This window comes from Neolamprologus brichardi, chromosome 1 (assembly GCF_056152115.1).
Source record: "Neolamprologus brichardi isolate AB-2024 chromosome 1, ASM5615211v1, whole genome shotgun sequence".
NCBI classification, from domain to species: domain Eukaryota; kingdom Metazoa; phylum Chordata; class Actinopteri; order Cichliformes; family Cichlidae; genus Neolamprologus; species Neolamprologus brichardi.
This window is the reverse complement of record NC_142104.1, coordinates 29,880,939-29,896,781: the sequence shown is the minus strand read 5'-3', so window position 1 is coordinate 29,896,781 and position 15,843 is coordinate 29,880,939. Positions and strand designations below refer to the sequence as shown.

The 15,843-nt window shown below is 40.1% G+C and overlaps 1 protein-coding gene across 4 annotated transcripts in view; it reads right to left on the bottom strand.

Annotated features, from left to right (window-relative positions):
• Positions 1 to 15,843, bottom strand: part of tspan4a (tetraspanin 4a) — a 157,035-nt gene that overhangs the window by 33,702 nt on the left and 107,490 nt on the right. For all 4 annotated transcript variants that reach the window (XM_006793822.2, XM_006793823.3, XM_006793820.3 and 1 more), the window contains one exon: positions 8,554 to 8,628. In XM_006793822.2, the coding sequence (XP_006793885.1) occupies positions 8,554 to 8,628 (75 nt within the window). The remainder of the gene's footprint in view (positions 1 to 8,553; positions 8,629 to 15,843) is intronic.

Genomic DNA, 15,843 nt, shown 5'->3' with positions numbered 1-15,843 from the left:
TTTCAAACCGAACCAACAAGATGAAAGGTTTTTCACTTCATTGTTCACAGAGGCATGAAAGTTCACTTAGGATTATTTAATAATGCTTTGCTTTAACCCATCTATTTAGCACATGAATGATTTACAACACAATATATTGCAGCTATGCGTACATAGGAAATGTGTTCAGCAAATTTGTATGGACCATCTGTTCTCTGTAGTCTTTAGAGGCTTGTAAAACAACCCTTAACCGTAGGCCTCCCTCTTAATGACACATTGTGATGCTGATTTGTTCACCTATGCATTCATTCATTAAAAGAAGTATTTTTTAAGTCGCATATTTTATCTGAGTTGTTATAAACCTCTCCAATAACATTCGATTAACTTCAGTAAGCACAAAAACACCCCCTCTTTATTTTTTAATAAGAGAAAGGTAGGACTGGGTAGCATTATAATTCCTTTGCTTTGGATATGTATGAATAACATGGCATTGCGACTGTATCTGTATCTGTGCTAACATGAAGCTCAACCCAGCAACCCACTACACTCATGGTGTCACAGCTTTGCATTCTTAACAAAAACCAAAAACAAAGGAATTTCCATGACAAACTCTCTCTGGCATTTACAGTGATAAGAAAAAAACATTTTGTACTTTTAAGTGGAGCCTGACTTGTTCCTCGAAAATAGTTCAATCAACTGAAAAAGGCCAAAAGACTAAACCATCCTATGAACTGAAACATAAAAGCATAAACCAAAAGTACAACTTAGATTTTGAAGCGTAAAAAAAAAGCAAACTTAACACATTACAGACTGACAGTAACTGCCTATTTAGTCCATCACAGGCCTGATATGAAATTAGGGCAGTTGCCAATGTCTACGTTTACTACTTTGCTGGGCTACTGTGACAAACTGCACCCCATTCACACACTGTCAGGGAATTTTTCTGGCAGCTTAATGGTTAATAAATAAATTATTGGTTTCCAGATTTTGTATTTTTTGTATTTTTTGATGTGTGCACTATTCCTCTGCAGGCCTGGTTCCCTAAATTGACACTCATTCATGAAAGCTTTGAGAATATCTGACTTCCTCTGTCATCTGTTGTCTGATTAACTTCAGGATTTAAGTTTGGCATGACTTCATTTGGTAGTTAGTCCTGGGATCGATGGGAATAACACTGGTTTTTAAGCTATTTGATATATATAGGAAAATTCTACCATCATTACTAAACCAGGGAAAATGTTTAAGACAATCCATCTCATTACTGTTTTCATATGCCAGTTTATTTTACTGTCAAAATAAAATTAAATGTAAGCTAAGTCGTTATGTACATTTATAAATGGAAATATGTACAACGGACATCAAAGTTTGACTGGAAATCAGTCAGTCAAGATCCACTGATTGAATCTATTCCAGTGCTTTTAGTTATATCTCATAGTACCTCATTTTTTTATTAGGTCTGATTGGATCTGTTCATTTGCATAAGGAAAAGGCATGAATAGGTTCTTTATTTATAAAGGATATTTAATATTACATGTTTTGTACATCAAGACTTCTTTTTTTCTACATCAGTGGCTCATGATTTAGCTGCTTGTTTCCAAACCATTAACTAATTGTTTGCACTAATTGTTTGTCTGAGATTAACAGTCTCAAAAACATGTGGCCAGTATTTCATATTAAGCTTTTCGGTGTTACAGTACAACAAGAAACAGGGACACTATTATATTTTAACGTTATATTTTAATGGCCAATACCCTTTTGGTGTAGTGGGTAAGCCTGGCCATAGCTCTTTGTGACTTCCTTTTTACGATTGCATTACCTCACCTTGACGGGTCCCAAAGTGCACAAGCGAATATGTAATTACTGCTACCCATGACAGACACCTACTGAGGAAATATCTCATCTTGCTCTTACCTCATAAGTACCAACGTGTAGAGCTGAGGACACAAATGATCCTGACAGGATGAGCTGCACTCTAGAATGATGCTCACGTTATGATGAAGCCACAGCAGAACAAAGGCCAAATCGCTTGCTTTTTATGCCGCTTATCGGCTTTTTTGATTTTACGAGAAGGCTGAACAAAACTCCTAAGAAGAAGCTTCATGCAGTCACCAAACATTCAAGTAAATGACAATGAATGAAAGCTTTGTGATTCTGACAGCAGATATAATTTTCCACTGGTGTTGTAGTTTTGTAATCGGGCATAATTACACAAGAACTTTGCTTGAATTCAATTTTTTTTCCCACAGATAACAGAAAAACAACTAAATGGAGAATTATGAATGAGGAAAACAGTTCATATTAATGAAGTCTAAAAAAACCAATCTGTTTATACCGTAAACAACTTAAAAAGCAAATTTTTAGTAGTGCAACTCTTTCATTGCTGAATTATGCAATCATCTAAATGCAGATCAGATTTGCATCATTTATATTTTTAGTGATAACATAAAGCATAGGTGCCAAATTTGGCCCGCAGGCCAAATGGTATTATACAGCTACTGGTATGGTATTATACAGCTACTGGTATGGTATTATACAGCTACTGGTATTATACAGCTAATATATATTGTTTAGTATTAAGCTTTGCTTGTTCCATATTCAGTTTTTCAGCAAAACGTGTTTGAGTCCATAAGAAAAGATTCATTCTTATATCCGGAGGAATAAATATATTTCAATAAATATTAACGTTAGCCCGCAACTTTGTTCCAGTTTTGAATTTTGGCCCAATGTGTATTTGAGTTTGACACCCCTGACATAAAGGCTTTAGTTATTTAAGTTCAGAGGATTTTAATAGAACATTACTGAATAAACAATAGTAGCACTTGTAGAGCTGTGTATTATATCATATGATTATAAACTGCTTGTTTATTCCTCACCTTACTGAGAGCTGTGAAGTTTGTTGTTGTCATTGTTGTTTTCTTTTTCTCTGAACTTTCATTGTTAATCCCTCTAAGAGTATGGCTTCACAAGACAAGTTTCCTTTAATGGTCTTAAGAGATATACTCTTGACTTAAAGTTCTCACCATTATGTTAATTTTTCTTTCTCTCAACCCCTCAATTTGAATCTAAACTCCTAATGTCACTATTGTCGCATTTTCTCAGCAGAAAAGCACAGCGAGGTGAAATCATTCCAGCTAAAAAGTGAATATGATAAGTGTTCCTAAAAAAAGAACATCACAGGCTGGTGACAGAGAGCAGTTTAAGAGTATCTGAGAGCAGAGTTCTTCTTTTCATTTTAACTCATATATGTCAAAATGAAACCTTTTTGCTACAGGGCTTTTGTTGCAGACTGTGTTTGAACTCAAAAATCCCAGCAGATGCACAAGTCTGCTGGGTATCAGTGTTGGTGTCAAGCAGATATTGGATTTGAATCTTAAATCAAAGAGCATTCTTACTTCATAGATATGTCTATTTGATTGATTTCATTTCAGCCGCTCACACAGTAAAGGAGTCTGTGTGTGTCTCAGCACTCACAACCAAATATTGATATCTGGTGGTTTCATTCTGCAGTGGACGGCTGTAAAACCAATACAACTGTACAATCTACTGTGCAGTGTACAGGAAGCTAATGTAATAAGCTTTCTAAATCAGTGTACACAAACAGCTTTTTCATTATTGATTGGTTAGGACGAGAGGTCCTATCAATATAGTTGTGCAACAGCTTTATATACACCCCGGGGGTAACTTATCAAGAACCCGGAGGAGGAACGGCCAATAATTTGAATCACTTGTATTGACCTTTTCAGTGTTACCACTTTCCAGTGGTTGGTTTCCAAGTATTTACTCTATTACTTGCACTTTGATTGAGACCTTTTAACACCCGTTTCACATGTCTGGCGATTAAAGTCTACAAACTGTTGCTTACAAACACCTCACATTATTCTCGATGCCTCCAACTTGAAGGTTCTTCCTGATCAGCAGCTTGCAGGTATGGTTTAATTATGTGTGCTGAACTGACCACTGAGACGTATTGGAAATTGTGTTTGATAAAAGCCCCTTGTTTTGTTGATTTTTTGATACTAGGCTTGTGAATGACAAATAGAGAAAGACAGATTTTGGGGTCTTGAAGCTGCTGCTATAAATGCTAAAAGGTTTGAAATGAAATTCTTTCAACTTGCCAAACTGATCCTGGAATTTCCACTTCCCCTTCAGCTCTCCATGCATAAATGTTATTGGTTGAACTGGCTTTCTCCTGATATTTCAGCCACTAAACAGAACTAAACAGTGGTTCGATCGCAGGCTGCCTCCTGGCTGCATGCCAAATATCCTTGGGCAAGATACTAACCTTGTTTGCCTACTGGTGGTGGTCAGAGGGCCCGGTGGTGCCAGTGTCCGGCAGCCTCGCCTCTGTCAGTGCGCCCCAGGGCAGCTGTGGTTACAATGTAGCTTGCCATTGCCAGTGTGTGAATGTGTGTGTGAATGGGTGAATGACTGAATGTAGTGTAAAGCGCTTTGGGGTCCTTAGGGACTGAGTAAAGCGCTATACAAATGCAGGCCATTTACCATTTACCATTTCCTTCTTTAGGATACTTTGGAGAAACAATACACTGTCCACACACCAGACGTCATTTATGTGATTTACACTAAGCGCTTATTTTCTTGGCATATTATTGTGCTAACAAGCACTGAATTAACTGACTACACTTAAGAGGTGTGAGAGGCTCATTAGCCTTTACACTTAATTTAATGCAGAGACCTTTGTTGTTATGAGATTAGATTTTCTCTGCGGCTCAACTAATAATAGAGCTACTGTGACGTATGATATTATTGGTAGCAGTATGCATCACATTGTACTTCTTATAGTGCTGACAGTCTCCTGATCCCTAAACAAAATAGTGCAAGTGATCTGCTGTTTCTGTTGCTTTGTTGGTGCTTGTCCGATGGGGTAATTTTCCCGCGAGGTGATAAAAATGCCAAGAGGACAAGGCAGTAAACCCACATGGAGATAGTATAAAGCACCATACATCAATTTTCAGTACCACCACCCCACCCCGAGTCAGACTAATTTTTATTCCCTGAGCCACGCTGGGTCCACTGAAGTTAACCTCACAGGACCTTTTCATCATCCTTAGGAGCCAACAAAGTGAAACAAACGATGACCATTTCAGGTGCATGCAAGATGTGTGGACTGTTGCAAGTAACTTGCAGCTACACCACAGAGCTTTTTATCAGTGCTAAAGCAGGTGTAATAAAGCAGACCACTAAGCGTGACCATCCCTGAAGACGGGGATGGAGTTCATCAAAATGCACCTACTGCTGCACTCGGTTTAAGTTATGGTAACTGGAGGGCTTTGCATACGGGAGGAATGACATTGTCTTGTACTCCCAGCAGCTTCCAGGATGTTATTATAGTGATGGAGGAGGTGTTTGTACGTCTGTACTCAATAACATTTCTGTTTGACATCATAACACAGTAAATTCTCCCCAAATAATAAACACCCCACAGTGTTTCTTTTGGGTGGAAAAAAAAATCTATTTTATAACAAGACATTTCAGACTTTTACATACTTTTACACTATGTTCTCCTACAACTAAAAAACCTACTACTTGTTTAGGTACAGCTAACTAAAACGAGTAATCACCCTCTTGCACTGTGACAACGGCTCAGCAGCACTTAATTGGATAAGTGGATGGATGGATGTCAAATATCTTGAAACTGCTTAAAGCTGTCATGTTCCCCGTGGATTCCCCATCCTTTGTTGTTGTTTCTAGTGTTATCTTATTCCCATTTCCTTGCTCGCTTGTCTCTGTCGTCGTGATTAATGTTTGTCTTCACATTTCAGTGTCTTCATGTTTCTGTTACTTATTTTTCTTCTGGTCACATCATGTTTTTTTGATAAATTTTGGTTTTGCTTCCCATTTTTGTTCCTTTCCCTCCACTGTGATTGTGACTTTCATCTGCAGCCGTCTGCAACTCCTTTGCACCTGTACATATCTAATTACCATCTGCTTGTGCTCTGTGTGTTGTCCTTGTACTTTATTTTTTTCCTTTTCTTATTGGACTTTGATTCTTCATTTGATGGCCAATAGCAGCTCATTTTATCAGCTGTGCCTAATCTGTATTCTGTATTTGGTCTTTCTAGACACAGCACGTAACAAGAGTGTTTTTTATGATTTAATGTTCAGTCAACAATGAGACGAATGCTTGTTATAAGTAAAGCAGTTAGCATGCTACCCTGTAGGAAAGTGCATTACGCTCTGAGCACCATACATACATCTATCATTTGCTTTATGCAGGTTTTTTTTACCAACAGCAGCAGTGAAGCAAATTGTGTATTAACTAACAGGTTTGTTTCCAAGTTAGAAGACATTTTTCAATCTGGAAACTGGAGCTGATCTTCCACCTGGAGCCATTTCAGGTTTGTTTTGACCATCTATGCTTGCTTAAGAGTTAAAGTAATGGTTTGTGTTCAAACAGGCCCTTTTATAAAATGCCTAAAAGCTCGATTTTCTAGATTTCCACAGAGCTGAGTTCCATCCAGCATTAAAGTGACATCACACGGATGAAAGAATAACTAGATCATAAAAACAGCTTACACAAAAATGACTTATGCGGTCGTTTCCTGGGGGGGTCTTTGTAATATTCAAATTTTTTTGTAATCATTTTTCCATTAGGGTACAGTTTCTACTATATAAAAGTACAATAATACTTTTAGGTGTCCTGCGTCCGGCTGTTTAAAAAGCGAGAGAGTTCACCCTGTTAATGGCCACCCATTCTTTATTGTGAATGATTTCCCACAGTGCCCAAACTCTGCGGAATCCCTAACATTTTTTTAAAACTTTGTTCTGTCGTTAATCGCCTCCTGGGTAGACAAAACTGAATTATTTAGAGGTTGAATAATGGGGTACACTCAACGTTAGGGAACACAGATACTAAGGTGAGGCGTGACACAAGACAACATTCATTAAAGGGTAAACAGAGTACCGCTGATTGGATGAAAGCCCAGAGGAACCTGCAAGTCCACAAGTATTCAGAGAATTACCAGAGACAAACTGTGATGGAAATATGACACATTAAGCAATTTGATGATCGTGCCAGAATTATAGCAGCGAAGAGATAAAAGCCAGAACAAAGTAGACGCAGGTCCAAGGTCTATGGGTGGAAACATCATCTGAATAAAAACACAAGGAAATATCAAAGTAGGTTGTTGTTTACCAAAATCTACAAAGAAATTACTACCAGGGTTGTCCTTGGCCTAAGTCTTTGGTGGTAGCGGTCTCTGTCCCAGCACATGAATAATGTAATGGAAGCAGTTGTGAAATTTCCAGTAATTAATTACAAGGCTACAAGTTTGCGTCCACTTCACTTGCTTGTTTCTCTGTTAAATACCTCTTGATGATTAAATGATTAATGATTTCAATCGATGAAATCAAAGGCATGAAAGAAAAATACGAGCATAATTTTCTCATGAAAATGGTCCAACTTCAGCTTGCTTGAGGCTTTTTCTTAATTTTACATTACAATGAAAAAATGCTTTTATTTCTTTTGTTTAGGAACTGCTCATAAGACAAACTCTGTGGCTTTCAATTATTGCTACGAGTAATGACCAGATAATTTATTGATTTAAAAAAAAGCCGAATGAAATCAAGATTTTTATCTCCAGTAATGAAATAAAAATACTTTGTTGCTTGTTACACAAAACATTTAAAGGAGGAACCATTAAATTATACAAAAGCAAATTGTTTTTATTGTTCACTGCAGTTTAATTTGCCCACTCATTTTTCTTCAATTTCTAATTGGAATTTTAGTTGTGATGACCAACATAAAAGCGCTATATTTTAAAATATTTATCCATTGATTGCATTGACCCAGACTTACTCTGCAGTGTAATTCGCTGAGTAATCTCACTAATCTCATCAGGTCTGAATAAAACCCACTGTCAACGTGACGTCTGTTATTCTCAGTTTGATGGATGTTTGTGGACAGAAAGCAGAGAGTGTCGGTGCTTTCATCTGTGTCTTCACCGTTAAACAAGGCATAAATCAAGTTGTTTTACTGATTGTTAAAATTTCATACCTATTTCAAAAGCCAGCCCTCAAGCTCATAATTAAGACTAATATGTGAGGAATTTAACATATCCATTCAATGCATTAATAAAACCTCAGCTGAAAAAAATGAAGGGATTACAAATTCATATTAGCAGAGGGATGGCTCATCACCTTATTTACTCTTGTCTGACTTGTTTATTTACAACGAAATTCCTCCAAAATAGATGAGCAGAGATGAAATATGATTTATTAACAAGGAAAGGAAACTGTGACACAGACATCTCTCCAAAGGCGCGTGTGCACCAGCCCGAGTGGCGTTTAAAAACCAACCGAGGCAGATCCATTGAGCCATTGTTTATGCAAAATGTCAGCTGACATACGCAGCAGTGCTTGTATAAACTTCAAAACAACCTTGCTACTGAGCTGCATCATTTTGGACGCCAGCCCCACTTTGAAACGTCGACAATCTCTCTGACATATGAAGGGCATGCAATGTATTGCAGAGTTTCTTCTACAGTCATTAATATCTTGCACAGGTGAGGAAAACCCATAAAATATAACATGATGAGAGTAATAGCGGCAACTTACCTCATCCTGGTAGATGAAGAAAAGCATGATAGACAGAATTTCCAGGAAGAAGATGAGCAGGAGCAGGATAAAGAACTGTGGAGACACAAAGTGGAGAGTGAAGACAAATGAGTCATTGAACTCATCATTTATCAGTACAGTACAGAAGGACAACAAAGGAGGATAATAGGAGTCTTTATGTGGAGACTAAATGAATTGGACAATAAAAAGGAGAGAAAACCAGCGTGTTTGAGAGAAAAGTAAGGAAAGAAAGAAATGAGCAGAGACTGTCAAGGAAAGAAGAGTCAGCCAAATAGGAGCAATTGAAGCCTTTATGTTTCGAACTGACAGGTCAAGAGTACAGAGAGAGGCAGAACAAGAAGGAGATGGGCTATCAGTAGCACAGCTTGGGAGAGATATACAGTTTTCTTCTACTTTTAAATTTGTTAGAGGAGCCCCATTTTATTCCTCACCAGTCCCTGCCATCCTCTCCTCTCTATAGAGGCCAGGCGTAGCTGCTTGATGGGCGATACATCTTCTTCCTGCGGGTCCATTTGAGTGCTTAAAACAGTTACGAGCTCATCCATCACCTACTCTGCTAGGACATGGCTCTGTCTCTCACACATGGGAGTGAGTGTCTGAAACGCCGAGGAGTGAAACATTTTGAGAGACAACTGTACAATGATCCTGAAGGTCATAAAACTATCTCAATGAAACGGCACCACGATTATCGGCTGATCTCTGGGGACAAATATGCGTACACACATCAGCGTTATGCAGCAATTGGAGATTGAGACTGGTCGAGCTATTCTAGCTGGCAGGCTGGCTTAAAGGTTGCAGGCAGTCAGCTTCCCTGCCCACCCTTTTAAAAAGCTGACATACACTATATCGCGAAAAGTATCCACTCACCCACTCAAATCACTGAATTCTGGTGTTGCGATCGCTGCTGTGGCCATAGAGGCATAAAAATCGAGCACCTAGGCATGCAGACTGCTTCTGCATTTATGAAAGAATGGGTTGCTCTCGGGAGCTCAGTGAATTCTAGCGTGGCACCGTGAGTGATGAATCATGCTGCTCTGTCTGACAATCCGATAGATGAGTCTGGGTTTGGCAGTTGCCAGAAGAACCGTACTTGTCTGAGTGCATCGTGCCAAGTGGAGTTTGGTGGAAGGGGGGATTATGGTGTTGGGCTGTTTTTCAGGAGTTGAGCTTGGCTCCTTAGTTCCAGTGAAAAGAACTCTTAAAGCTTCAGCATATTAAGACATTTTAGACAATTTCATGCTCAAAACTTTGTGGGAACAGTTTTGGGATGGCCTCTGAGAGAGCATCAGTGCACAAAGCAAGGTCTATAAAGACACGGATGAGTGAGTTTGGTGTAGAGGAACTTGACTGGCCTGCACAGAGTCCTGACCTCAACCCTTTGGGATGAATTAGAGCAGAGATTGAGCGCCAAGCCTTCTCAGTATCTGACCTAACAAATGCGCATCTGTAAGAAAATCCCCATAGACTCCTGAACCTTGTGGAAAGCCTTCCCAGACAAGTCGAAACTATTATAGCTGCAAAGAGTGGGCTGACATCATATTAAACCCTATGGATTGAGAATGGGATGCACGTCAAGTTCATATGCGTGCGATGACAGACGAGGTAATACTTTTGGACATAGAGTGTATCACAACCACCTCTAAAGGAACTCGTTTTAAGGAGATGCTGAGCGTGCGACTGCTGTGGTGACCTCAACTGCAACAATTTTAGAGCCTTATTTATGGGACAATTTAATGTTAATGGATTTTTTCCCTCATTCTTAAATCAAATTGACATTTTCTTGGAACTTTGTTTACATAAAGTCACTTTCTTGTTACTTTTGCGACCTGAAATCTAAGCCCCATATTATCTGTATTTGTTGACACCCTTAAACGAGCTGAATGAGCTGTCAGCTTTCGTGTCGGTGATGCTCTCAGATGTGCCGTCAACTATATCTTGTTTTGATATTGAAGAAAGTGTAAAAAGAATTTTCATGCAGGGTTTGGAGTTAAAGAGATTCTTTTATGGATATCTGTTTGCTTTATTTGATTCGTGTAAGAGAGCTGACTGAGCCATGAGGGACAGAAACGAGCTTTTAAATAAATTGTGACAAGCAGCAAGCAGAATTTGTTCTTTTCCTTCTCTTAAATAGGACACTTGAGAGGTTCGGGAAACAAGTTAAGAGCCGGCATTTGGAGTGTTAGCGCTGCTTCGTACCAACACTTAGGTAAGCATTTTAACAATATCATTATGCACTGAACTGAGCATGGGAGCATACTGACCTTAGCATGTAGCTCAAAGCACAGCAGCAGCATTACTTTACACTCTTGTCTGGGTTTTTCTCAACTCAGACAGAAACACTGAAAGAGCATCACAGAGGGTTAAAACACAGTACAAGTAAAGTTTTCACGGCTCCTGTGTCCTCTGTGTATTCCAGGTGTTTTCTTGACAGTGGATGTGAGTGTTGCTAGTTCACAGGACTGGCATCAAGTGGGCCCCTAAGGTCTTTTGGCAGCACATGCATGAATGAATCACTAAGCGTGGAAGGGATGAAAGTCTCAGTGGCAACCCTGGAAGGTGATAGACCGACTAGGTATCAAACTGATGGCAGCATACAACCCACGGTGCATTTGACTCACTTGTGCTTTTTCAAGAGGCGCTCTCAAATAACCATCTGAAATCAATTTCTATTGTTCTGTCAGCCTTTATTGTCTGAGCGATAATGCCCCGCCTTGTGTGAAATTCCAGTAAACACTAATGTTTTTTAGTAGCTAAAGAAGTAAAATTCTTCGATGTGGATTCAAGAAATTCAATATTTTGGGATAATATGATTTTTTTTCTCTCAGGAACTACAGTTTTGCAATAAAAATATCAACAGACAGTTTACGTGTATAATTAAGATACACTAATAAATAAGACAAACACACTCCAGCAAAACTACAAAAATAGCAAGGGTCAAGTCTGATTCTCTGCTATTTTGACTTTTGCAATAGTTCTTGGTCTGTTTTGATCCTTGAAGGAAAACATTTTTCCCCTATCGAGCGTTAAGTGAGTAGAGACTGAATAACTGTAGGCTAGAAATTCAAATTTACATTCGGTGCAATGGTCAAACTTTCAGCGCAGGCTGATTTTGCCGCAGGAACTCTTCCCACTGCATTTACCAATTCTTTGCCACAAGAAGTCAGACAGAGTCCAAATATGAGCAGAAAACATTTGTTTATCCCAACAGCAACAGAATTCAGTCATTTTTAGACTTGTACAGAGACACATATACACGCTAACTGGTGTTAAGTAGCATCCATCCATCTTCTTTCGCTTATCCGGTGCCAAGTCGCGGGGGCAACAGCCTAAGCAGAGAAGCCCAGACCTCCCTCTCCCCAGCCACCTCCTCCAGCTTGTCCGGGGGAACACCAAGGCGTTCCCAGGCCAGCTGAGAGATATAATCTCTCTAGCGTGTCCTGGGTCTGCCCTGGTGGGACATGCCCGTAAGGCATCCTCGTAAGGGTAAGTTAAGGTAAGGTTTATTTATTAAGTGGCCAAAGGAGCTTGCAAAGAAAAGCGTCTGGACTTCTTTAAGTTACTTGAAGACGTTTCACCTCTCATCCGAGAAGCTTCTTCAGTTCTAAGGTCAAATGGTGGAGAGTCCCAGATATAAACCTAGTGGGAGTTTCCCCCCACAGAGGGACAAAAGGACCCCCTGATGATCCTCTAATCGCCTGAGCCAAGGTGTGGAACTGGGTGTGGGTCCCAATCAGCCAGAGTTTCGGGTGAGTTCATTGTGAAACCTGGCCCCACCTTATCATGTGAATTCCTGAGGTCAGATGGTCCAGGATGTGAGTGGGCGTTAAGGCGTCTGGGAAGGGATCTCAAAACTGGATTATAGATGGCAGAGAGTTGGTGTCGTAAACCACTCAAAGATGGTCGCTCACAGTGGACATAGATGGCTTCTTTCACACCTCTTTCAAACCATCTGTCCTCTCTGTCCAAAATGTGAACATTGGCATCCTCGATAGAGTGACCTTTATCCTTAAGATGCAGATGGACAGCTGAGTCTTGTCCAGTGGAGGTGGCTCTTCTGTGTTGTGCCATGCGCTTGTGAAGTGGCTGTTTGGTCTCTCCAATGTAGAGGTCTGGGCATTCCTCGCTGCACTGTACAGCATACACCACATTGTTAAGTCTGTGTTTTGGCGTTTTGTCTTTTGGGTGAACCAGTTTTTGTCTGAGCGTGTTGCTGGGTCTAAAATGCACCGGGATGTCATGCTTGGAGAAAACCCTCCTGAGTTTTTCTGATACACCGGCTATTTATTAAGTGCTTTTCATAGACAGGCAGTCACAAAGCGCTGTACACAAAGGTTAAAATAAAGAAAACATTAAGTCAAGGATGGTTTGGGCATCCTTGTCAGATGCCCAAACCATCCTTGACTGGCTCCTTTCAATCTAGAGGAGCAGCAGCTCTAGTCTGAGCCTCTCCCGCATGGCTAAACTTCTCACCCTATCTGTAGGGGAGAGGCCAGCCGCCCTTCGGAGGAAGCTCATTTCTGCCGCATGTATCCGCAATCTCGTTCTTTCGGTCACTACCCACAGCTCGTGACCATAGGTGAGGGTAGGGACGTAGATCGACCGGTAAATTGAGAGCTTCCCTTTTACACTCAGCTCTCTCTTCACTATAATGGACCCGTACAGCGTCCACATCACTGCAGCTGCAGCACCAGTCCATCTGTCGACCTCCCGCTCCCTTCTCCCATCACTCGTGAACAATAACCCTGAGTTACTTAAAATCCTCCACTTGGGGCAGGAACTCATCCCCGACCCGGAGTGGGCACTCCACCCTTATCCAGCTGAGGACAATGGCCTCAGATTTGGAGGTGCTGATTCTCATTCCCACCGCTTCACACTTGGCTGCGAACCGTTCCAGTGCAAGCTGGAATGCTAAGTAGCATATGAGGAAAATTCTTCATTGACCAGGTTACTTGGTCTGTAATGTACACACACACAGCAAGGTATCTTATTTGTCAAATAATTGTATTAGTGCTCCTAGTGGCAACACCCCCAAATTATAAACCCATAATGCAATTCAATTGAGGGAGTTGTAAAAAATAATTATACCAGTTTTAAACATGTCCGTTTCTGCTGTATTACTGAATATTAAACGGAGGGGGTGTAGAAACTGACTTGCCAATCCCAAGGGGGCCACTGGAAGAACTGCAGTTTTCTGCACTTCTGCTCCAGCTTGATTATTTATTCCTGGAGGTCACAACTTGTTTACACCTCCTGCTGCTGCTGCTGGAGCCGCTTTTCAGTTTTTACAAGTCTTTTAACATTTTTCTATTTATTTTTTGAAAGTCCTGCATCACAACCCTGATTTGGGAACACTGCATGTTTTAGTAAAGAAAAACGCAAAAATGCTATTTATATCCTTTCATGAGTCTTTCAGTGGCTCTCCGTGTTCTTGGGTGTGTCTCGCAGTCTGTGATCGTTAAGAAGGAGAAACTGGCACTCGCCAGCGCTCGCAAAACAAACAGAGTCATCCCCTGTGGCTCGCTGCATATTTCTCCATCACTCTGCTCTTAATAGGAAGTTTTTAACTCTTCTCCTTTAGACCACAGGCAAAAACCACACTCAGTGGAATCGTTCCACCGCAGAATACTGCTTTCTGCTTTTCTAATATAATACAAGAAAGCTATTAAATAAGCTTGAGGAATTTCAAGCTGCTGCTTTCAGTGGGTTAGTATTATCAAAGGGCTGAAGAAATTAACTGTAAGTGATGAAAATCCATTTGTGAACTGCATAGAAATACTACTAATAATAAAAGCAATAACAGCGTGCCAGTTAAGTCGAGTGCAGAAGTATCAAGCAGTTGCTTGTATCTTGATGACATACAATTCATTTAATAGGACAGAGGCAACTTCCCAGTACTTAACTTTCATAGCAAAATGTCTTTTTCTGTGTAAAAGTGTTGTTTTAATTCAGACGTAAAATAGGAACTTTTTTTCCCCAATTTGCTCTGCAAGGATGTTGCCTAAGAACACTCAAATGTTACATGCAGCAGGCAGTGGAGATACATTTTTAGATCCTCATGTTTTAATTGTGCCGTAGTAGCTTGAGCTCAGACTTGTAATGATGTATGTGCAAATGACGTGGAAGCAACACATCACCACCAAACCTTAAAACTGAAGTGGGGTTGTTTTGTTCTGTCTGTGCACTCGCAGCCTCGCAGTAATAAATTATTAGAAACAAAGACTTGGATCCCATTACCGAAGCAGACTCAATATGTTTCCCCTGAAATGTCATTATTCAAACTGAAATAGGTTATTCAGTTTACAGCAGTGGCTTCCAGCCACATAAGTACGGGAAAAAAAGATTTATAGAAGATCAAAGTAAAAGAAAGCAAAATGAGGCTTTTATGGAGTGAAAACATTACAGCTTACAAATTTGTCGTCAAACGAGGCTGATTTTTAAACTTACGGATAGTTACTCTGATTCTTTGCTTAAGTAAATGACTGCATGAGCAGCACTGTAGCCGGTTGAAGAGGATCTACTGTTAACACACACTGAGACGTGAAATCTTATAAGCAGCCCTGTGCATTCGCTGCTTTTGTAAGGGGTCACAAAGTGGGATGTCATATAAAATTTACCCTCAGGAGTTACAGCAATTCCTGCTTAAATGGAGGAGGAGTAAGACATTTATAATCGATAAGCACAAGTACCTCTATAAGCAAGATAAAAGTCAAATGGCTTTATTCCAGTTGTGGCAGGCTGGTGTCCTGCAGGTTTTGCTTCCATTACAGTTTTTCGTTCCATGCGAGCTAATGAGCCACAGCTGGCTTGTATCTCGCTGATGCCTTCAGGGAGCAGCAAAAAACTGCAGGACACCAACTCTGGATAACAAGAATAGATGTCTTTTTTTTTAAGAAAAAAAGTGTTGTATTTAAGTAGAGTATTTCAAAGCACGTGTTGTAATTACTCACTTGAGATCTGGGATTTATTTTTCTCTTCATTTAGGTAAGCTCTAATGTAGCTGAAGAACAGTAGCTTTTATTGGTCTATAAAGACTAAAAGTGAATCGAACACATTATGAAAATTTATGTAATGGACTCCAGAGGGTTCCTTGCATATGTGCTCGTGTTATTTACATCATGACTTGTTTGGGCAGCACTGCTGATATGGCTCTGCAGCACTGAGTGGCGCCTTAGGATGAGCTGTTCTCAAAGTCTAGGCATGGCGATCAATGCATGCTGTGATTTCCTTGCAGTATGAAAGCGTCAGTAGCTCTTTGTGTCTTGACAGACC